Source organism: Panulirus ornatus, chromosome 56, assembly GCF_036320965.1.
Source record: "Panulirus ornatus isolate Po-2019 chromosome 56, ASM3632096v1, whole genome shotgun sequence".
NCBI lineage: Eukaryota > Metazoa > Arthropoda > Malacostraca > Decapoda > Palinuridae > Panulirus > Panulirus ornatus.
Window position 1 is genome coordinate 14,383,661 of NC_092279.1, and position 24,221 is coordinate 14,407,881.

Below are 24,221 nucleotides of genomic sequence, written 5' to 3' on the forward strand. Positions count from 1 at the left end.
AGACCAATTCTGTATTTCACTTAGGTTCCCTTTTAAATTAACGCCATCCTTATTAATTCTCAACTTCCCTTAAGACTTTGGCAACATCCACATACTTATTCAGGTATGATTTCAGTCCTTCCGACAAACCATCAACATAGTTCAAGAAGAACATAAGTCTCAGGATCTAGCCCTGTGGCACACCCCCGGTGTGACTTCCAGACCACATTTCAAGAAGACTCTTCCGTCATGCGTCCTTAGTACCCTTTTAAAACGGTAATAATATTCTGCTCGAGGGGCCACTTCTTTTTGCCAGCATCTTGTTGTGATACATGGTACATTGCTTCTGAGCAGTTCGGATACGTACAATCCACCTGTCCTTTATTTAGTCTAAAATGGACCTTGTCAGAGACAGTGGATGTAGTTCAGTATAACTTTGCTGTCTCCTTTAATGAAGATGGGTACGACTTTTGCCTTATTCCACTCGTTTAGCATTTTTCTTTCCTCCGGCAACGTGTGGAATATTTCAAGCGGCCCGTCAAGTGTATCCGGACACTTTTTCTGCACATTCAAAGAAGTTCCTCGGGATCATGAATTATATATATATATATATATATATATATATATATATATATATATATATATATATATATATATATATATATATATATATATATGGGGTCAAGACTCTTTAGCCATCTGTTATGTTTATCTGAAATTTCAGTACTTAACAAGACTTCCTACCAATTGCCTCTCCCTATTTTATGGGACTTTGGTGTCTTTCGACGTGGAAACTCTTTCTAAACTTGTCATTCAGCTACTGAATCTTTGCATCATTTCCCACAACTCTTATCTCTTGATTCCATTAACAACCTGATTAGCAGATTTTATAACTGACAACTTACTCCCGACGGATTTATGGAAAAGTCTTGGACAATGCTGTTGCCTTGCCCACAATAATCTTTTCAAAGTCTTCTTGTTCCTCCATTCGTATATTGCCATACTTATTCCTTGTTCTCGTGTACTTCATAACGACCAACTCCCGGGGAAGATGAACAGCTAGGTTGACTGTGGACCGGCTGCCGCGAGCGGAACTCGAAACCCCCCAGGCTCGACCCCGGGCGGCTCGTGAATGCGTCATGGTCAGGAACGCTGATTGCACCAGCAAGGATGTCCATTCTGCCAGAGACATTTTTTTCTTTAGTTGTGTTTAGATAATACGATTTTATCATCTCAAGTCTTTTTCATGTCATCACGTTTACCACAAAGTCAAGTCTAACACGATCGCATATTCAAGTGGTTTTATCAGACTCCTTATTGTGTTCTGGTGAGTGACTTAATGATACAATATATATATATATATATATATATATATATATATATATATATATATATATATATATATATATATATATATATATATTTTTTTTTTTTTTTCATACTTTTCGCCATTTCCCGCGATAGCGAGGTAGCGTTAAGAACACAGGACTGGGCCTCTGAGGGAATATCCTCACCTGGCCCCCTTCTCCGTTCCGTCTTTTGGAAAATTAAAAAAAAAAAAACGAGAGGGGAGGATTTCCAGCCCCCCGCTCCCTCCCCTTTTAGTCGCCTTCTACGACACGCAGGGAATACGTGGGAAGTATTCTTTCTCCCCTATTCTATGAAACATGCGTCATCCGAGATGTCTGTATGATGTAATCAAAATTCTCCCAGTCTTTTGCTTTATTGATGAAAAACCGAGGAATCCCTGTCTAGATGCTTCGTGTACCATTCTGATTCTTCTTTCACTGGTCTGACTGTGTATATACACGTTCTAATTCAGTAAAAATCTTTGGAGGATTGTAAATCGATATTAGTAGCATGCAACTCCTTCTAATTAGTGTGTGTGTGTGTGTGTGTGTGTGTGTGTGTGTGTGTGTGTGTGTGTGTGTGTGTGTGTGTGTGTGTGTCATTAACTGCATGGTGGGGAAGGGAGTTCTTTACTCCTGTGTACCCACTATGACTTTCTCTCCTATCGACTGTGTGTGTGTGTGTGTGTGTGTGTGTGTGTGTGTGTGTGTCGCATTGCAGATGAGTTTATCATTCGCGTGGCGATGCTTGCATAAGTAAGTAATAATATGATCTGATGATTGCAATGTAGATGACTTCTCTAGTCTAATAACCACTCGAACTGGCTCCTGGCCAGACCTCTTCGTATGTAACTTTTTAATGTACATATAACAAATCTGATTGGATCCTATTAGGAAATCGTGGAAACAAATCCACACCCAAAACATGTTGTCCTTCAAACTGGGAGGAAAAACTGAGGGACGGGTCACGTGGCCCAGGCGGGTGAAGGGGGGTGGGGGGTGAACCGGAGGGCTTGCCGGTATTGTGGGAGGATGGGGGGGGGGGACCGAGGAGCCTCAAGCCCCGCCGCCTCCCATACTGCCCTTCGCTCTCGCACGTTTTGGCCATGTGTTCGGGAGAAATTACGTCATCCGTAGGGTCTTCCTATGAGCAGGCATCAGAGGAAGCATCAGAAACTGTTTTACGAAATGGTATGGTCTTGGCAACCATCCTACCTCATGGCAACCAACACTAAGCAACATGGCAATATTTCGTCTGCGCCAGATTGGTTTACAATGAATTTGGGGGGAAAGGGAGGTCACTGTTTGCTATAATTTGATATAACCAAAGTTAAGCATTTGAAAATAAATTGGATAAGTGCATAAATATAACTCGTGAAAGTATTCCGTCGCAGCATATTCAAATATATCTCGTGGATTTTTTCACTAACCAGAGCTCAGTGTTGCCTTCCTCAAAAATAGTTTTGATTTTAATCTAAAGCCTTTTTTTTAAATATGAAATATGCGGATGCAAGGGAACTGTGGTTTGTGCATACAATGTTGCCTTTTAATAATTATTTTGTGCAAGGAGAACTTCAAGTATATACTAAAGGGTTCATTTGATTAATCAATTTTCAGTGCTTATGATTTCCAAATGATGGGATGCAGTGGCAACGATGGGTGCCGCAGCCTCTCATGTCCAAATCTGCCTTAAAGTTGTTTGCGGTAAACAGCATACGTAACCTAGTGAGTCAGGCGGCTTACCGAAACACTTGCTACAAATTCGTCTCCACTATGCTTGTGATATTTCCGGGAAGGTTTTATATATCCTTACGAAAGACTTCATTATCTCAGTCCACTTTAATATGAAGTTTGGTACTATGGAGCCCCTGCAATTCGCACTTGCTTATAATATATAATTGACAAGAATTCTTCTATACAAGTATCAGTTTGATAAGTAAAAAAAAAAAAAAGCTAATGGTTGGGATACCATAAATGCCGTGAGAGTAGATGCAGTGTTACCATTCTCCAATCTACCATCGATGTGTTAAAAGTTCATTTCCCGTTATCTTGCCTTCCAACTTCAGTCTTGCTTCCTGTAGCACTGTCCTTCCTTGAGGGCAGCTACAATGACATGACACCTAGGATAGTGACCGGCAAGTTTGGTATGGAGGTTGTCCCCTTCCTGCCGTGGGAGCAACTTCAGTACAATCAGGACATGCCATGTGTTCGATAAACCTCCTCGGAAGTCTGTTCGGACCCACATTTAAGACGGGAATTCATTGTCTTGTGTAGATTCAGACTGAAGGAGTCGTCGAAGGGCACCAGGCGACCTAGAAAGGCAGTTGGCCTCCGGTTACCCTCAAGTTCAAGCGAGGCAGTGGGCTGGAGAGACGCACTCGAAGCTCATTGGTTTGTGGTTCTGATGGATGTTTCGTATTGGCTAGTCGGCGGGTGTGGCGTGAGAAGGTAGCTGTGTACATCATTGGGGTTAGATATTAAATTCGTAATAGCTATCAATACTTTAGGGACATTATGGTACTCATAGCGACACCAGGACCATGTTACGGTAGGTGTTGACGAGACGACGTTAAAATATGTAAAGTGTGTGATATTATCCAAAATTATCTACATTTTTACGTCAGTCCTTGTGGCTGGCAGATAAGCGGAGAGGCGCCTAGCTCTGCCTAAGCGGGTGGTGGTGTCAGGACCCCGATAGTGCGTCTTTACACTTGTGTTTCCCTGTGGTAAACCTCATAATTTACCAGAGTAGCCTTACTTTTGCAGTGAACCATTGGGGCATGACACTCATCAATTATCACATCTCATTTGTAAGCCGCTGTCGTGAACCACTAAAGGTTTCACATTGCCGGCAACTGAATCATGTCACCCACGAACCACTAGAAGTGCAACACAACCATCAGCAGAGAAGTCACACGGTCCACAACGCATTCGTTAAGTATGACGTAACTCGTCAACGAATGTGCCGTTGCACATAGCCAATACGATGTCGGTCAATATCTCATTATCATCAAGAGTATCGTATGAATATTATCAACCCAAGTGGTGGTATTCTCAAAGTACTCAGGAGTCACCAAAAGATTCCTTATCATCTCAGGAATGGGCTTGCTTGCAAAAACCATGGCTTGTGACGGAAGATGAGGAAAGCGAGTCAAGAGGAACACACACATATCATGCTTGTTACTAGCGATAAAGCAATGATATGCTGTTGTCATTTTGACCACTGGGGAAATGTTTCTCGGACGGCGAGGTAGCGTCAGGAAAAGGCCAAGAAAGGCCCCACTTGTTCACATTCTCTCTCTCTCTCTCTCTCTCTCTCTCTCTCTCTCTCTCTCTCTCTCTCTCTCTCTCTCTCTCTCTCTCCCTGTTATGTATAATGCACCGAAACCAAAGTACCCCCTATCCACAGCCAAGCCCCGCAAACCTTTCCTCGGTTTCCCGTGAGCCTTTCATATGCCCTGGTTTAGCCCACTGCCAACACGTCGTCCCCTGTAAACCACATCGCTCCAATTCCCTCCTGCATGTTCAGGTCCGGGGCCTGCAAGTAGGTTACACAGCGAGTGAAAAGTCGCCTATGGCGAGGCTGTATCACTGGGAGTACAGTCTCATCAAATACCTCTTCATTCTAAGAAGTCCACATTTTCCTTCTACTAGGCAACACAAAGATTCTCTTATAAAGTGGTTTTGGATTAATTATACGTTCTTTCTTTTCTTTCATACTATTTGCCATTTCCCGCGATAGCGAGGTAGCGTTAAGAACAGAGGACTGGGTCTTTGAGAGAATATCCTCACCTGGCCCTCTTCTCTGTTCCTTCTTTTGGAAGAAAAAAAAAAAAAAAAAAACCGAGAGGGGAGGATTTCCAGCCTCCCGCTCCCTTCCCTTTTAGTCGCCTTCTACGACACGCAGGGAATACGTGGGAAGTATTCTTTCTCCCCTATCCCCAGGGAATAATTATACGTAAATATGAATTATACTCTTCACCTTAACCATCACCACCCAAAGTTAGTCCAACTGATCAAATCACCTCCTCACACTAGATTTTACAACGATCTAAACGAACATTTTGGACTGTATTATTAGGACAGCTGAAGTTACTGTGGTGCAAGTCAGGATAAAGACGGGTAGGTTAGACCAGGGTAGATCAGTTTAGGATAGGTTATACTAGGTTAGGTTATTGTAATTTTGGGTACGGTAGAGTAGGTTAGTGTAGTTTATTCAAGATTAAGCACCCAGCTAAATACTCAACCCCAACCCCAAGCTTATTCTACTTGAAGATTTATCATTCATACGCCGCCTGAATTATAAAGGTGAAGGATTCTTGATATGATTCCCTATGGTTATATACATATACTCACATATCCCACCTTTCTCAAAAAGATATAACACTGCGTAAATACATGTACACATTTAGACAAACAAACACTAAGTAACCGAACTCCCAGCTCAGTTTTCAACTCTAGCCTGCCCGACATACACACCACCATCAGAAACCACACTCCCTAGACAAACTCGAGTCACTCTCCCGCTTACGCCCTGGACATCAACCATCCCTATAACATTAAAAACACCGTTCCAAAATGTCCGAAGACCCTTCATGCCCACGACGCCGCTACCACAAAGAAGATATATTTACACTTGAAAAAAAAAATATATGCACACCTTTCATCCGTTGATATTTGTGTTGTTGCAAACGGAATCAAAGGGAGTTAACACTCGCTCCGTCTCCTGGTACTAAATACTTTGTGCCTTCAATGTTCGCCGCTGCGACTCTTGGGCACATGAGTACGACCCTTGACCACGACAGAAGAGGTCTAGACAACGACACGTCTCTTGACCTTCTGAGCTGACCTTAAAAGATCAGAGGTCGCGCCATCAGAGGTCAGGTCCAAAGATCACACACCAGGGGGTAGACCTGTCGTGTTCCATGGGGGGTAGTGAGTGGTTAAGAGCTTTATGACTCTACGTCACTCGCTATCCTTGTGCGTCCTAGCATGATAAAAAAAAAAATAAATGAATAAATAAATACGATATGCAGCTGGCACGTGTGTCTCGCAATGTTACCCAGATGTTAGGCGATGAAGCTTGTTTGTTTGACTCGTGCCTGTTTGTTTGTGCGTGACTCTGTGTCTGTTTTTGAGGGAAAGAGTGTGTTTCGTGAGTCCTTTGCTTTCCCTCAACCCCAGCGACGGAAGCAACGCTCCCAAACTAACGGTTGGCGTCTTCCGGGCGAGAAATGTTTGTTGCCTAAAGACGTATTTGCCTCAAGGAGGAAAAAGTTGAGGGTAGCACTGTCTGGGCGAGGGTCGGAGTGTTACGTAAGCTGTGTGGCGCACTGCCCAGCCCCCAGGACACGGAGCATTTGTGTTGCATTTCGTCTCGTCGCCATTCCCACCGATGTTGTTCTCGCCCGCGTTGTCCGTAATGATACGTACAAAACTGTTTCAGGAGTGAGGGGAAGTGTGTCGTATGGGAATCACGACGTGACAGACGTCCGCCACATCACATATTCTCAGTTAAGACTTTAAAAGAGAGGTTCCAGCCATCTCTCGATGTACGCAGCGAACAGTGCTTAGCTTAGCTTGTTTCTCTTACCCAAACTGTGACGTGAAACAACATATCTACACAACCCCCTACCTCAGAGTGTGGGTTATGGACAGGTGAGCTGACTGATGAATCAACTGCCGGGATCAGAATCTGACCCCGTGACCTTAACACGGGAAGTCCGTTAGGGAAAAAAAAAAAAAAAAAAATGGGGGATTGGTTCACGACCAGACCAGGACATACAAGAGGAAAATTTCTTAATAGTGTTGCAAGTTGGTGGGCGCGGATTTCAGGGTGATTTACGCAAGCGGGTGTATTGCAGTTTGATGGATGTCGTTCAGCGATGTACAAAACGCAGGCGGGTGTTTAAGTTCACTTAGGATGAAAGAAAAAAGTCAAACACTCGAATCGTTTTCAGGCCGAACTTTGGAATCGTTAGGAAGCCGAACTATGGAATGATGGGGAAGCCGAACTTTGGAATCGTAAACAAGCTGAACTTTGGAATCGTGACGATGTAGACCACTGGAAACTTGATGACCCAGATCTTAGGTGCCGTTAATATCCTGTCAGACATGACGGTAATGAACTAGACAGAGATACTGTACACAGAGGACATGACTCGTGACATGAAGCATATGACTAGTGAAACTTGAGACAATATGACAGTACGAAACTTGGGAAACCTGACGGTATTCATATATCAAATGCTACTTAATACTGAAGGAAGGATCTTTAAACTTAAGAAATCTAACACTGAATTCGGTATAAACTTAAATTTAAACATAGAGAACTTGACACAGAACTGAGGAAACTTCAAACTTAGGAAACTTGACAAAGAACAAAGGAAACTTTAAATTTTGGACACAACAATGATCTCAGGAAACTTCAGACTATACTTCGAACAAAGGAAACTGTACTCTAAACTTATGAAATTTAACAGTGAACTAAGGTGGCAACTTGACTTGAACCTCTGCAGACCTGAAGTCAAGAAACTTGAACCTAACTTGAGGAAAATTTAAATGAGAAACTCGAATGTGAACTTTCGAAACTCTCAGGATTCGAACCCTTGCGGGCCCGACCTTGGAAAGGCCCGCAGTGACTCGTGGTCAGTTACCTTAACTACTGCACCGTGGAGGTGTGTGTGTGTGTGTGACCTCAATGTTTTCATGCAATACAGCCCCCGAGTCTGCTTTGAGGAGTGTCGAAAGAGAGAGCAGTGGTATGTTTTTTTTTCCGGAGTACATCAGAAACACGTTTTAGTGCACCTTCCCCATTACTGCTGTGTGTAGCTCTACCTTCCCCAGAACTGCCAGTGTGCGTGTAGAACTCTACTTTCCCCAGTACTGTCTGTGTCCAGTGGAAGAGGATGTACATAGTAGTGTCTTACAGATCGGGCTTAGAGGAGTGTCTTGTTAGAAGAATATATATATATATATATATATATATATATATATATATATATATATATATATATATATATATATATATTATTTTATTTTTTTATTATACTTTGTCGCTGTCTTCCGCGTTTGCGAGGTAGCGACAAAGTATATATATATATATATATATATATATATATATATATATATATATATATATATATATATATATATATATATATGCGACAAAACAAAAATATATATATATATATATATATATATATATATATATATATATATATATATATATATATATATATATATATATATATATATAGGATAGGATTCAGTGTAAATTGTTATATAGCAAGTTCTGACTCCCTCTTTAGTCACATGCGTTTTACACCTCCCTACATAGGTTGTTGGTATGTGTGTCCACAAGTCTATACGGTAAGTGTTTATATGTCAGGGTTTCCGTGAAAACTGGTTCTAGTTAGTTCTAGCCGCTCCTCTTGTCATGTGCCACATAACAGTCTACAGCTGCTACACCTGTGCCCGAACATCTGCGGTCTCACCTGTTGATACGTGTCCTGTGTAGTGACGAGTAAAACACAGAAGACAAATACTTCAGTCTCGTATATGGTAATGACCACAAATTTTTTTCATACTTCCTGAATTACAATCCGTCTGCAAGCAGAGTTAAGGAGTTTCTAAAAAAGAATTATTTTAGCAGTGTGTGTGTGTGTGTGTGTGTGTGTGTGTGTCGTTACAAACGATGATACAGCACACAGCATTCATCTCCGGTGCGATGGGTTACGATAAAAAAAATAAATTATGATAATGTTTGTTATCACTCTCGTTTCCACGTGTCGGTATAGTATCAGATAATTTGTTTTGTACCCAAATGGTGCTGAACAAAAACTTGATGCAACGATGAGTGATTGTGTGTGTGTGTGTGTGTGTGTGTGTCTGTGTGTGTGTGTGTGTGTGTGTGTGTGTGTGTGTGTGTCAGACTCACCCCCTGTGAGTACGAAGTACGACCCTATGAATAAGACCCTTTAGGGCGTGGCCTTCAGGGTCAGGTCAAAAGATCACACCAGACAATGGTCGTCAAGTCGTGCTCATGTTGGGAAATACTGCCATTCCTCACGAACAACTTTAGCACAACGGTATGATCCGATCCTTGGCATAGGTATGAACATCGGAGGGTCGTACCGTCGTGCTTTAGGGTCGTACCGTCGTGCTTTAAGAGTCGCATCGTCTAGCTCAAGGATCATACCGTCATGTTCCGAGGGTTAGGTAATTCGGCAAAGTATTATTACCCGGTGGACGACGCGTCGCCGGTCCCCACCGCACGTAACGACAGAGTCGCCGCCGGACCCACGCACTAAATTTGTCGCTTTTTGCCACCGAGGCAAAAGGCAGACCACGCTCCCGCAGGCTTTTCCCTCGCACTCCCGTGGATAGACGGGGAAGGAGTGAGACTGTGAGAGACTTTCTTCAAATGGCAGCGTGGTTGGCCCAGATTAGTAGTTGATTTCTGACTTACTAAAGCCCTGTTTTTATTTGCATATATATATGAGTGATTACAAAATGGGATAAAAAAAAAAATGGAGGGAAAATAAAGTCGAGAAATAGAGAGGTTTAACGAATCGATTTAGCTTAAGGTTAAATTTTTTGAACAAGACTACGACTCCTCCACTATGGATATGGTTGGCCCTGGCCCGTAAACCCACCCAACCCATAATAGTCGCGCCCAAGAGGATAGAAATCATCGTAGTCTTCGTAAGGGAAAATAAATGTGATACAAACTGAGAAGAGATCCTTGGCCTCGAAATGTAATATAAATGGAGAAGAGATCCTTGGTCCCTGATTGGCTCCGTGTTAAACATCGACTGCTGGGAACTTATTAGGTAAGGCGTCTGCCCACAGGCTCCAGAAGAATATGGTCACTTGATCTCAGAGAGTAAATACTGTCATTATGGTCACTATCTTTGAGAACAGTTACTATTATATTGGCCATAAGGTATGACAGAGATATTATTCTCATAATGGTTACCTTGTCGCTGGAGTAGTATATCATAATGTTCATGTCTGAAAGTAATTACCGTCATAGTGATCACTATGTCACTGGAGGTGAATGAGTATTCTAACGGGTTATTTTTTCCAAGATGACGAAACAAGTTCACAAGTACTTAGGTTGGTGAAGTTATTTTGATGTTCAGTCACACGTTTTCAAGGTGAAGGAAATGAATCACGTTTACCCACGTCCGCAGTTGTTTTGTTGGTGAATTAGGTCAAGCTAAGTAAGGACTATTTTACTCTTTAGTTCACGAATGCACACAGAGTCTGTTTGAACCTGTATGAGGTTAGGTTTGTTAAATCATAACATGTAAGGGACGCGTAAAAAAAAAGAAAAGAAAAAGGGAAACTTTTGCAACTGCTCCGTTTAGTTTAAGAATTGGAACTCCGCCATAGCCTATCTTAGCCTATCGCAACGTCCGCAGCGTACACTGGAAGTAAAACCTTTCGACGTAGCCTGTTGTTAGGAAGTAGCAGCAGCAAAAGTTGCTCGTAACTTTCGCCATGGCTGTGGCAACGTTCCACAGCATAAGCCAGAATTAGAACTTTCTCCGTACGTACAGCAACGGTCGGAGTGAGCAGAATCGGTGGAAACAGCCGGAGGAACGGTCGACACGCATCTTTATGACGACATTTACAGTTACTATAACAATCCATACAGCCGGTGTTGTCAGAGGTTTGTTTAAGCGTGAGCATAATATCTTTGGGTACCTAAAAGTATTTGGTTTTATACTAACAAAGCTGGTATATGAAAGGTAAGGAGGTGAGGCTACCACGCCATCTGGACTCCAAATTTGACATGGTTTGTCTAACATAACCCCATTTATTTATTATAGCGACCGACATAGCACGGGCAAAAACATACCCCCGTCAGAGGCCATCGTGGGTGAAAGGAAAACAAAACAAAAAAAAAAATGTGGATATTAATCAGGGCTCCGGTGTTTGTAAACCTGACTCTTAAAGGGAGAGAGAGGATATTGGAAACGAAGCCCACAGCTGAGCTGTCTGGGGGGAAGGACGTGACCAGACTCCACACACTGTGGAAGGCAGCAGGTAGACACGTGCCTCGGGTCGAAATGCTAGATGTGGCAGTGATGATACATAAAGGCAGCTCGCGAGAGCGGTAGCTGAAGGTAACCGTTTGAAAAAAAAAAATCTGCCACACCCTTTTAAAGAGGCGCTTCGAGAGAGGAGAGAGAGAGAGAGAGAGAGAGAGAGAGAGAGAGAGAGAGAGAGAGAGAGAGAGTAACGTTTTATTACGCTGTCAGACTTCTTTTATATATTTTTCTTTTTCAACTTTTTTTCTCGAAAATATGGAAGATATTTTAAAGAAAGACGGTGGGTATATTCACACTGGGGTACCCGTGTACAGCTTAGAATAAACATGATTTTATTTACGGTCAACATACAGAATTCAATCTGATCCCAGGGGAAGCTAAAACAATGGCAGTCTCCCGGTAAGGTAGACACGTATGTTTATCCGATAGATATAAATAATGACCTTGTGACTTTTTTTTTTCATTATTCTTAGGGGTTACCGCTGTCAAGCAACACAGACCCGAATTACTGTGAGATGTTACGTTATTATAGATCCACCGAATTAATATCTTCATCCGTAGAATATACCTGAAGTTCCCATTCCTCTGAAGGTGGAGAGTACTCTTTGCGTGTCCACTGTAATAACGGATAAAGTTTAATGTTCTCTACGGACATGGTCGTAAGTAAGGGGCTAGGCGAGGCTTACTTCACGAAGAATGAGGACTGAACATCTTGACCACGACGCTTTAAGCCTTCCAACATGCTGGTTCTATCCGTAAAGCGAGACAATGTGACCCATGGGTTAGGCAATTCTATTTTACTTTGGTCCATAGGGAACTTCGCCTACTTTTCGTTGCGATATTATGGTCTTCGACCTGACCCTTAAATGTCATTTCGAAATTCTAGCCATGATACATCTAGGTTGCATATTCGTCGTCCTTAAAGGTCGTACCGTCGTATTCAAACGTCGTACTGTTGTGTTCAAATAGATTAAGTATGAAGCTTCGGATGAAGTGGGTTCGACTCTTTTTTATCTAAGTTAGGGGTCGTCTGTCTAGACGTCCTCGGTGCACCTTGTCCTCAGATTCTCTGGAGGCGACGCGACGCTCAGGTTTCATAATATTCGCCGTCCTTCACCACCGTATTAATCGCTGTCGCCATGTTTTCAAGTCCAGAGTTATTTTTCTCTTCCCTTCTTCTCACTAACAATGATGACGGTTCTTATGTCTACCGATATTAGGACCATGTTCAGATGCCCAGCTGAATTATACATCAATGCACCTTACAGGCTTTCGCCACTCTCATCCCTGATCGTGTCTTGCTGAATTGTATATCTTATGTTGTACCTAAAAATGGCGCTGGGACAGAGGAGGACGAATGCTTACTACCCACGTATGTACCTCCTGCGTGTTGTACAAGGGGACCGATAGGGGTCGGGCGTGAGAGGCGTCGAAATCCTTCTTCCTGTATCATCATTAGCTGTATTCTCAGTCAGGAGAAAAGGAGGAGCAAGCGAACGAGGATCCCCCCCGTAGATGGCCAGGTACCTAGCTTGAGGTGAGACGGCGGACAGCACTGAATGTTAATCAGACGTTTTGATGAGAATATCGATTCTGGTGATCCAGGCCATCCCTCCCTGTTGTGTTGCCCGTCCACGCCTCTCGGACATCTTTTTTTTTGTGTGTGTTTTCTTATCATCCATGACCCCTCCAGCTGAAGCACAGAGTAGGGATTCAATCACACCCACAACGATTAAATTGTCTCATTTCAGCAACTCTTTGGCAGTGGGAGAGACGACGCTTATTGCTCAAACTCAGCCTTGCCACGGAAAAGTAAACCACCTTTTCCCGTACGGTCGAGAACGGCAGACTTCTTGTTGATCAGTGAAGATGAATAGATATAACAGTTTGGGGGATGAGATGTCTTCAGTCTTGTCTATAAGGACTTAATCACTGATGATAACACTGGAGGCAGTGCTCGGGACCAGTACGTTAACCCTCATATCTCGCAGATCACTTCAACTTTGCCCCTTGCCTGACCTCAGAGAACCGGAGACGAGAGTGAGAGCGTGTTCGTATGTGTGAATTAATGTATGTTCCTGCGTAAACATAGCAAGATCAGATGATGGAGGATGTTTAAAAAAAAAATGGGAATTTTAAACTCAATCGTTCCTCGCAATTAGTCTCAACCTTCTGAGCACGATGGTATGAACGATCCTTAAGCACGACGTTACGACCCTTGAGCACGACGATACGACCCTTGAGCACGACGGTACGACCCTTGAGCACGATACTACGACCCTTGGGTCAAGTCTTAGGTCACGCTGTCATTCTAAAGGGACGTACGTACCGTCGTGCTCAAGACTTTAGTATAATGTGGTCATAACCTGGTTCAGTATCTCACAACAAACAACCTTGGCCAACATAAAGAGTCACAGCTTTAATAAATGATTTCAAGGACCAAAACTGCGCAGCGGGGACGAGTGTTTATATATGTATTGCTGCATACGTTTACTTGATACCCGTGTTTATGATGACAATATGTAGCACAATAAATGGCCCGTAGATTGTAGATTTTGTGTTACTGTTGTGTGAGGTAGAGTATAGATAGACCTGCGTCTCGACTCTCTGCCTTGTTTCACCGACCATTTCATACGCTCTTCAAGCTGTGCCCCAGTGCCCAGAGATCGCCAGCGTTTACATCAAAAAGATTCATCAGGCCTTAGCCTAGCATAGGTCCTTGCCATGAGAGCGTCCCCATCCCCTCAGTTTCCCTCCACTTCAGTGTCTTGCGTTGTCATTTCCCTCCGGTGCTTCATGCCATGCTGGGCTTTTTTTTTTTTACCACTGTGGTGAGCAAGTCCTCAAGGCGACACGAGGGAGGTGGTGGTGCTACGTCATGTAATCTCTGGAACACGTCACACATTCGCAATAACAAGGCTGATGATCCCGCGCTCCTAGACCCCCACTGCATTCCTCCTCCTAGGCTACAGAAGGTCTTGTGTTGCACCACCTATAGCTTTAGCGGCCCTGTTGCTCAGAACATTAATAAATAATTTCAAAATTTGAATTTATTTGAGCAAGGACCAGCTGTTGTGTCAAGAGCAGCAGAGTCTGTGACTACTTGTTCGTATGGCGACACAAAATTGTATCGCAGTTGGCTAGTAGATTTTTATCTTTATGGCTGTTGGCGGGAAAACGTAAACACGTTTCCTGTCTTGTATGTATTTTTTCATACCATCGTCGAGACATGATTCAGCACCTAGGAATTGTACGGATCCATGCTGCCAACTTCTCACGGGTGTTTTACCACTTGGTAGGCTTCGTGCCACTGTAGCAGGGCGAGTTGGCAAGGCAACACAATATGCTCGTCATGTAATCACTTGGAACACGTTACGCATGCATCATAACCAGACCGTTAGCCTCACCCACCCAGATAAACCCCACCATCGTCTCCATCCGCGTACGGAACATGCACTACATGACTACAGCGAGTCACAGTCGAATAATATATATGGGTCAGAATGGGGAAAATAACCGGTGGTTCTACGATTTCAAGTCGATGATAAACAACAGCAATAATATTAAAAAAATCTTGTTTCCGCTTCATTAAAACCCTCCAATCTTAAATAGTTGACAAAGTCATTACTTTGTTGATGTCCATCCGCGGACTTTTTTTCTTTTGAAACTTAAAAGTTCCAAGTAGTACATAGGTTTTTTTTTTTTTATTGAATTGAATTATGACAACGAGATAATTTACGTCAATGATCCTCATCTCAGAGATATGTAACATGCTTGTAATAACACCAAGCATGTTTCAGTATGATGGAAACATTCTCAGCATATCACACCTGGAATAATTTTCCTCCAATATCCCAAAAAAGGAGACAATAAATGTAACATAGACAGGCAGTGGGTGCCAATTATGTGAGGACTAATGATAAATATACAAGTTACTAGAACTGTAAACGTCAGTGCATATTATACATGCCAGAACTATGAAAATATGCGTCAAATATAAAGCACATACCTGAACTATATATGTATCCGTCTAATAAACAACACGTACTTGACCTTAGAATGTATACGTCAAATATAAAGCACATACCTGAACTATATATGTATCCGTCTAATAAACAAACACGTACTTGACCTTTGAATGTATACGTCAAAGAAACAGCACATTCGAGAAATATGAACCTCAAACATACAGGGCAATGATATAGTCATCGATTTATGAGAAGCGTCCTCGGGATTCCGTCGCGCGCAGGAAACACAGCCGGCTCTAACCAGATTTGAAGGTTCCGGGAGGAAACTGCATCTAGCAGCCACTTTCCCGTCGATCTAATATGACTGACGATCCTTCGTAATTCCAGTGTCTCATATATCTATCTATTCATCTATCTATATCAATCTGTATATCGTGTGTGTGTGTGTGTGTGTGTGTGTGTGTGTGTGTGTGTGTGTGTGCGTGTGTGTTTCAGTAAACTGAGTCTACAGTCTTGTTATTCAACCCCTTGAACTGTTCGGTACAATTTTCGAGTATGATGTCTTGACCCTCAACCAAGACCTTTTAAGAGTTGGGTAAAGGCCAAACTACCATATCCAAGGGTCATACAGTCATGTCCAAGGGGAAGGTATAGTGTATACTGTCCATATTTAGTTCGCCTCTTCAACGCGGTGGATTTTTTTTAAATCCATGGCGTCAAGTTCCGTGTCCATGCGCACGTCCACACCCTGGTCAGGTCTAATTCGCGGGTTTCGCTCCTCAGTCACTGTTTGACATACGGTCTTTTTGAGGATCACACCAAAATTAGGTTCGCTAATGACATACATTTCACGCCTCTATACCGAATTTCGTTATTAGATATTACCAGGGTTATTGTCAATAAAGCCTCGAATCTATATATTATTTTGTGTGAATTTCATGCTATTAATTAAGCTCTTTCGACCTCAAAATGAAGGCGTGCGTGTACCTTTCCGTTGGTCGGACCCTCGCTTCGAATTGACTAAGGTGTGTACGTCCAACAACAACAAAGTCCAAATTAAAGCTGACGCCTTGAACGACCATCTGCAACGGAATCCGAACTTCCGAGTCCAAATTGAGTTGTAAGGTATCCGGCAGCAATGAAAGTGACGGTTTACAGGTTTTACTGTGTTCAGAACAGGAGCTTCATAAAATCATCACATGTTAACGCCGTTTATCCTTATGTTCTTGTCAGTCGAAGAGATAAGGGAAACCGAGTTCGTCCGTAAAATCTTAAAAATTCATACGAAGAGCGAGGGTAGCAGGATTCTTTGTCCATAGTCTGACTGAGCCAATTTGAACTACCTGCAGTAAAGAAACACATTGTGTACTGAATTTCAAAATCTTTTTTTCACGTAAATCTGAGACTAATGTCAAAAGCGCATTCAGTGAGTCAATCGTGTATAATTGAGGATTGGAGTAAATGTTTTGATAATGTGAAAACAAGTGAGACCATAAAATTTTCAATTTCACCGTAACGTAGAAATAGAACGAGAGGGTGGTAAAAGGATTAGCTCAGTAACTATGAATACTTGTATGACTTCATACCCATAGCGCACTGCTCTATGAGTTTCGGATCTTTCCCTCTATCACAAGCAGTTGAATATATATATATATATATATATATATATATATATATATATATATATATATATATATATATATATATATATATTCACTAATTCTACAGACCAGTGTTAGTAAAATTTTATTTCACGAGATGAGGTCTACGGGAATTAATACAAACATTTTACTGCAAGAGACGAAACGAGTACACCTTTGTGGACGCTCCGGACAATCAAATATTCATATTTCTAGTTTTCTATTTTTTCGTCTCACTGTGGCAGCCAGCAGGAGGTCAGGTTACACAGTACACATTCGGTCATGGTCGTCGTTGGGGTTCGCCTACTGGCGAACCACAACCAGCCGCCCTGTTTATCACTCCTCTCTCTCACCTTTCAGCTCCAGGGATATGATTAGCTCCATCATAAACTGAATGACTTAAGAAGTGGCTCCAGCCCGACCCACCACAAATGGTGTCATGGTGAGGACTGCGGCAGCTGTTTCATATAAACAATGATGACGAACCCCATGACATTAAGTCTCTTGTTTTTTAACATTTGGAGCACGACAGTGCGACCCTTTGGTAGGATGACACGGCCTTTGATCTGATCCATAAGGGCCAGGTCAAAAACCAAGCCATAAATCCCATGGGTCGCACCATCGTCCTTGAGGAACCTACCGTCTTGTTATTTACGGTTGTAGGTTAATGATACAGTGACTGTGAACCACAGAACGCTGCCTAGCGATATTACCTCACCCATAATGGTCTGTCCCGTCTTGTAACTATTAGAGTTCTCATCTAATACGCTTGGGAAGCTCCTATTCGATAAGCTGTGCATAGTAACGTAGCCAAGTGAGCAGCGGTAAGTTGTGCAAAGTAGCGTAGCCTAGCCAACACATGATACTCTGTGTGGTGTCTGTCGGTGGCTCTCCCCACTCGTTCTCTCACACTTCAACGCTCATCTTTCATCCTCACACGTCAAGTAAGCTAAACGACGCACTCCAGCATATCCTAATTCCCCTAAGGAAATATTACTCCCTAATTATTACCTTCGGAAAATCAGGAACTTATTCGTTATTCCCTTCTCAGCATCTTTTTATTTTTCTTAATAATTCAGCTTCCAAGCCTCCGTCCTAACTGTGGGTATTTACCTTCACTTATGACCACGATCCTTTTGCAATTTCTCAAATTTCAGTCGGAAGAGCTTTGATATCAGTGCAAAGTTCTTGTATATCTTCCTACGGAATTGCCCACTTCAAATACCAAAATGTTCATAGATAACGTCACTGCATTATCATATAAAGCCTTTTCTGTCCTCCCTGCTCCAAGCACTGCCACTAGACAAGACCTTTTACCTGACCTTGCTGACTATAAATGCATCTAGCAGCCATGGACACATACCCACCCCACCTACCTACATGTCACTTCTGCTGTACCCAAAAGGCACAAACTGACTAGGCTTTTATATATATATATATATATATATATATATATATATATATATATATATATATATATATATATATATATATAAAGATTTACTCAGCCCTCATCGCCTCCAGTAGCGCTCGTTCCCCATGTTATACATTCTACGTGTTCCAGAGTCTTAGACGTGTTTACTATGCACAAGAATGCTGCACAAACACTTTTTTCCTCTCCCTCACTATTTTCCAATCATCATTCCTTAGTAAAGAACTGGTCCAAACAGCCTCGCCCCTCCATAAATCGAGCTTCCTCATCCTACACTGTTGCCCACGATTCGGATCCAACCAGTTACCAAGTTTGAGTACATTATCTTCATATTTCGTGAGTTACTACATATAAGTTTTATAATTTGATCTCTTCAACGTTAAAGGAATAGCACAGTAACCCTATGAACACGACCCACGGTTCTGATGCAGTTCCGTCTAGCGCTTGAATGGCACCATGTATTTCCTCACTGCCTTGAAACGCCAGCTTGCTTGCCTGCAGTGAGGAATTTGCCGCCATCGCCTGAAATCTCCAAGAGGACGGCTGCAGAGTACGTTGGGTACGCCATGCCGCCTCCTGTGACCTACTGGGCCTTTCTGTTGACCCGACATCTTGTTTACCACCGTTCGCCGAGTTGCTTAGTTGTGTGTTACAAACGGTCATGAATTCGTTGTCTGGGGCAACCGGGTGTGACTGGAACGTTATGGATGAGGAGTGTGCATGTTACGCTCATCTAGACGGGAGGATATACACAAAATTGCATATAGTACCCCATGATATTAATAATGATAGTGTACACAAAGATCATATCAAGGTAAAATGGACTCAGGGTTCCAGACAGCATGATAATGAACCGCGAGACGAAATGTATCTTTGCGTTTGTTTAGATTAAGGACCACTTCTATATGTCAGGTAAATCCAGTGAAAATGACGATTCTTCATCCTTTTAAGTCACACAAAAACACTTAGGAATGAATATCATAACAGTCTAGGAAAAAAATATTTATGCCTAGTGCAAACGTCCTTACTGAGGTCTGTGTTGTGGTTTAGCAAGTTGCTCTTACAAGGACAGTTTGAATATCAATGATGTGGTGTACCCTGACGGGAGGCACGTGCTCCCTTGTTCATGTCCAGCATCACATATTAACCAGCCTTCTGAGCTCATCCATGTACGTCCCTCCCAACATCATTAATGCCAGTATGTGCACCTTAAGCTGAAATGATTTCAGAATTCGAGAGTCGGTTCAACTTGTTTTTCAGTAAAACATATCGGGATGCAGTAACTGCTTCCTGTTAAACCCTCTTGGTCAATAATATTCCTCCCAAGGATAATAATAAACTCTTGTGGTATAGAGAAATGCTAGTGACTGGAACCATTTTTTTTTTTGAACTAATGGTGACAGGAAACTTGCTGAGGTTTAGTGAATCTCTGGTGATTGGAACCATAAACACTAATGTCTCATAGAACTTGCGGTAACTGGGAGGGAGTCGCGACCTCGAGGACATGTTTCGTCCGAGTAACAATAAAATGGGCTACTAACGTCAATGCCTTTGTTGACATCCCGATCTCGCTAATGCACCCTCCACCACAGACGAGACCAAGCAGTTCCTCTACGTTATCCTCGTATCTCTATGAAGCACACCTTTCACCTCGGATGCTTACCGGCGTTTACGATCCACACCGTTCTTGATGCACCACACATTGCCCGATGACGCTGCCCGCGTTGCTAACGAGCGAACAGATAGATACCAGCGAGGCTTCTCCATGGCTTGATCGCAGTTGGGGGGCATGACATTCATGTAAAGTGTGACAAGGACAGCGACACCTCCTCCAAGCACCATTTTGAGGTCAGTCAGGGGAGCCTCATGTGCGACACGATGATACGACACTGTAGAACGTGCCGACGTCGTACGTAACGCTATGTCTCAAGGTCTTTGGATTCTTCTGGCTTGATGCAGTCTTATGTTCACTTATATACATACATACACACATATATATATATATATATATATATATATATATATATATATATATATATATATATATATATATATATATATACAGATATTAATATAGGTGTTACTGAACACCATTTAGTTTGTTACACCGCTAGCGAAAGTCACCTTTGGCAAGGCTACGATCACCGTTAATAGTGGGTACAGTTTCGTCGGAGGCCTTGCTGCTTAAAAGGAGACCATCATTTCCCTGCTCCGGCGTGAAGTTTAAGCTCGAAGTTGAAGGAGCCATTTAAAAGGGGTCCTGGGGTTGTATGATAATAATAATAATAATAATAATAATAATAATAATAATAATAATAATTATAATAATATCAATATTAGTAATGAATGCAAACACCCAGTTATATATCTGTTTACATATCTAGATATATCTGAATAATGGTCCTATATTTTTATATTGTACTACCGTCAGGAATAGTAAGTCCTGATGCGCCTGTTGATGCGTGATGACAGCAGCAGATCACTAAGAACGTGTTTTGGTTTCCTTGCAGCGGAGGGTTGTCCAACATGCTGTACTACTGCGCCCTGCCCGGCACCCACCCACCCAGGGCTACTGAGCCCTCAGAGGTGCTCCTCAGGATCTATGGCCAGGTACTTCTTCCATCCTCCAGCCGGGACCCTCTTGTTGGTGATGAACGCTCCACACGTGCCTTGAGTGCACCTCACATACCAGGGAATCAAGAGACGTGTTTAGGGCAGGATGTGTATGGAACCAGCTCGTCTCACTAAATTTCCTTCTAACGGTTCTCCCCTTCTAGCTTCCCTAATTCCTTTATACATTTTTTTTTTTGTATATTTTTCTTTCTATCTAATTGCAGCATCAGTTTCCGGTGGATGTTTTACATTCCGAACTTCATGATACCCGTAACAGCTTGCTGCAATGTAACCCCTTGAACACGATGGATGGTGTGAACCTTGAGGAGGATGATGTCGTGAATCTTGGGCATGATGGCCTGGCCTTGGACCTGGCCCTTTTAAGTCTCAGGTGCCTTAAGTGTAACCGTCATCCTCAAGGGTGTAACCTCTCTTACATATCAATGACGTTTTCTGAAATCGCACACCATTCCAACTTCCGTCCCTCCGCTCAAACCCTTAGACCATCTTTATGTCATTGTTAGTCTCACTTGTGATCTCACAGCCGTATGTTTGGAGATTATTTAATCTTGTAATACTTAACGCATCAAACATTCACCCACTAACAACTCTCTCTGACAGCGCATTTTATTGTCTATTTATTTATTTGGTTCTAACCCGCTTCGTTCCACATCTCTCCAGGGACACTTTGCTTACATCAACCTTCGATTAATTCTAACCCAGACTTCTGCTGGTGTCAGTATGTCTCAGCCTTCGCCAATGATACCTCTAAACACTTGGCCTCCTTTGCTTTGCTCCAGTTGGTCATACGTTACGTTGGATAGGTGCTTTTCAAGCCCTCCTGAACTCCTCATGAGACACATCAGTCGGAGACCACATCTCTTATCAATGGTCCGTGTAGCACTTTCACCCTCTCTCCTCTCCATAAACGTCGACCAGTTTTCTCTGTTGATTTTTTTACTGCACCTTTCAGTCGTATGTTTGGATCGAGACTCTCCTCCTCGCTGTCCCACTACGTTATATCATCAGTGTTCTGTCTAACACACGTGTGACTATTAATCATCTCTCGTATCTTTTATTCGTATCTTCTTTCTTCCGTGGAAACTACTGCCCAGTTCTGTACATATAAATATTTTATGGTACATATAATCAAAAGATTTTCATATTCTGACAGCGGGATATCTATACTGTTTGCATAATTTTTCCATACAGATGCAGAGCCGACTCCGCTGTACATAGACCACACAACCAGTGTTTCATTTCACTGTATTTCTGATGTTAACTGCATTTCCCTCTCATCATTTTAGTAATAAGCAAATTAAATACAGATTATAATGACATGGTCATTATCCCTGACGAAAGACAATGTCCTTATGCCCTAGTTAAGGGGTGTTAAAAATGGGAAATTTACGTCACACAAGACCCTTCATAAACTCATCCTGCTGCCTTGTATTGACCGTGACCTTCTGACCTTTCACAATCAGGATCTTAGCCAGCAGCGCGACACATTCTGCCACATTTCCTCCACATTGGTCTGATATGCCGGTAACACCGGCTAATTTCAAATCACACAACCCGCATTACTTATTATATTTACTTTACTTACAACCTCTCCCCCTTTAATCGCTTACCTGTACACTTTGATATATATATATATATATATATATATATATATATATATATATATATATATATATATATATATATATATATATATATATATATATTTTCTTTCTTTCTTTCTTTCAAACTATTCGCCATTTCCCGCATTAGCGAGGTAGCGTTAAGAACAGAGGACTGGGCCTTTGAGGGAATACCCTCACCTGGCCGAATTCTCTGTTCCTTCTTTTGGAAAATTAAAAAAAAAAAAAAACGAGAGGGGAGGATTTCCAGCCCCCCGCTCCCTCCCCTTTTAGTCGCCTTCTACGACACGCAGGGAACACGTGGGAAGTATTCTTTCTCCCCTATCCCCAGGGATATATATATATATATATATATATATATATATATATATATATATATATATATATATATATATATATATATATATATATATATATGTTGAAATGTATAGGTATGTATATGTGCGTGTGTGGACGTGTATATATATACATGAGTATGTGAGTGGGTTGGGCCATTCTTTCATCTGTTTCCCTATGCTACCCCACAAACGCGGAAGACAGCGACAAAGTTTAGTAAATAAATATAAAAAATGAACAATATACACACACACATAGAGAGAAAGTTGGGGTGAAGAGAGTGGTGAGAGTAAGTGAGCCTGATAAGGAGACCCTGGGGATAGGGGATTAAGAATACTTCCCACGTATTCCCTGCGTGTCGTAGAAGGCGACTAAAAGGGGAGGGAGCGGGGGGCTGGAAATCCTCCCCTCTCGGTTTTTTTTAATTTTCCAAAAGAATGAACAGAGAATTGGGCCAGGTGAGGGTATTCCCTCAAAGGCCCAGTCCTCTGTTCTTAATGCTACCTCGCTAATGCGGGAAATGGCGAATAGTTTGAAAGAAGAAAAAAAAAAAAAAAAAAAAAAAAAAAAAATATATATATATATATATATATATATATATATATATATATATATATATATATATATATATATATATATAATTTTCTACATGCCTTTGAAAATTTGTCTGAAGAACTAAACTGCAAGAATGCGGTGGATTATATACATATATATATATATATATATATATATATATATATATATATATATATATATATATATATATATATTCATTTTTTTATTATACTTTGTCGCTGTCTCCCGCGTTAGCGAGGTAGCGCAAGGAAACAGACGAAAAAATGGCCCAACCCACCCACATACACATGTATATACGTACACGTCCACACACACACACACACACACACATATACATTCCTATGCATTCCAACGTATACATATATATACATACACAGACATATACATACATACACACGTACATAATTCATACTTGCTGCCTTTATTCATTCCCGTCGCCACCCCGCCACACATGAAATGACAACCCCCTCCCCCCGTATGCGCGCGAGGTAGCGCTAGGAAAAGACAACAAAGGCCACATTCGTTCACACTCAGTCTCTAGCTGTCATGTATAATGCACCGAAACCACAGCTCCTTTTCCACATCCAAGGCCCCACAAAACTTTCCATGGTTTACCTTGGGACG

General features: G+C 42.0%; 1 protein-coding gene across 2 annotated transcripts in view; it reads left to right on the forward strand.

Annotated features, from left to right (window-relative positions):
- LOC139765922 (choline/ethanolamine kinase) overlaps nt 1–24,221 on the forward strand; it is an 86,175-nt gene that overhangs the window by 44,862 nt on the left and 17,092 nt on the right. For both annotated transcript variants that reach the window (XM_071693887.1, XM_071693889.1), the window contains exon 3: nt 20,940–21,039. In XM_071693887.1, coding sequence (XP_071549988.1) covers nt 20,940–21,039 — 100 coding nt within the window. The remainder of the gene's footprint in view (nt 1–20,939; nt 21,040–24,221) is intronic.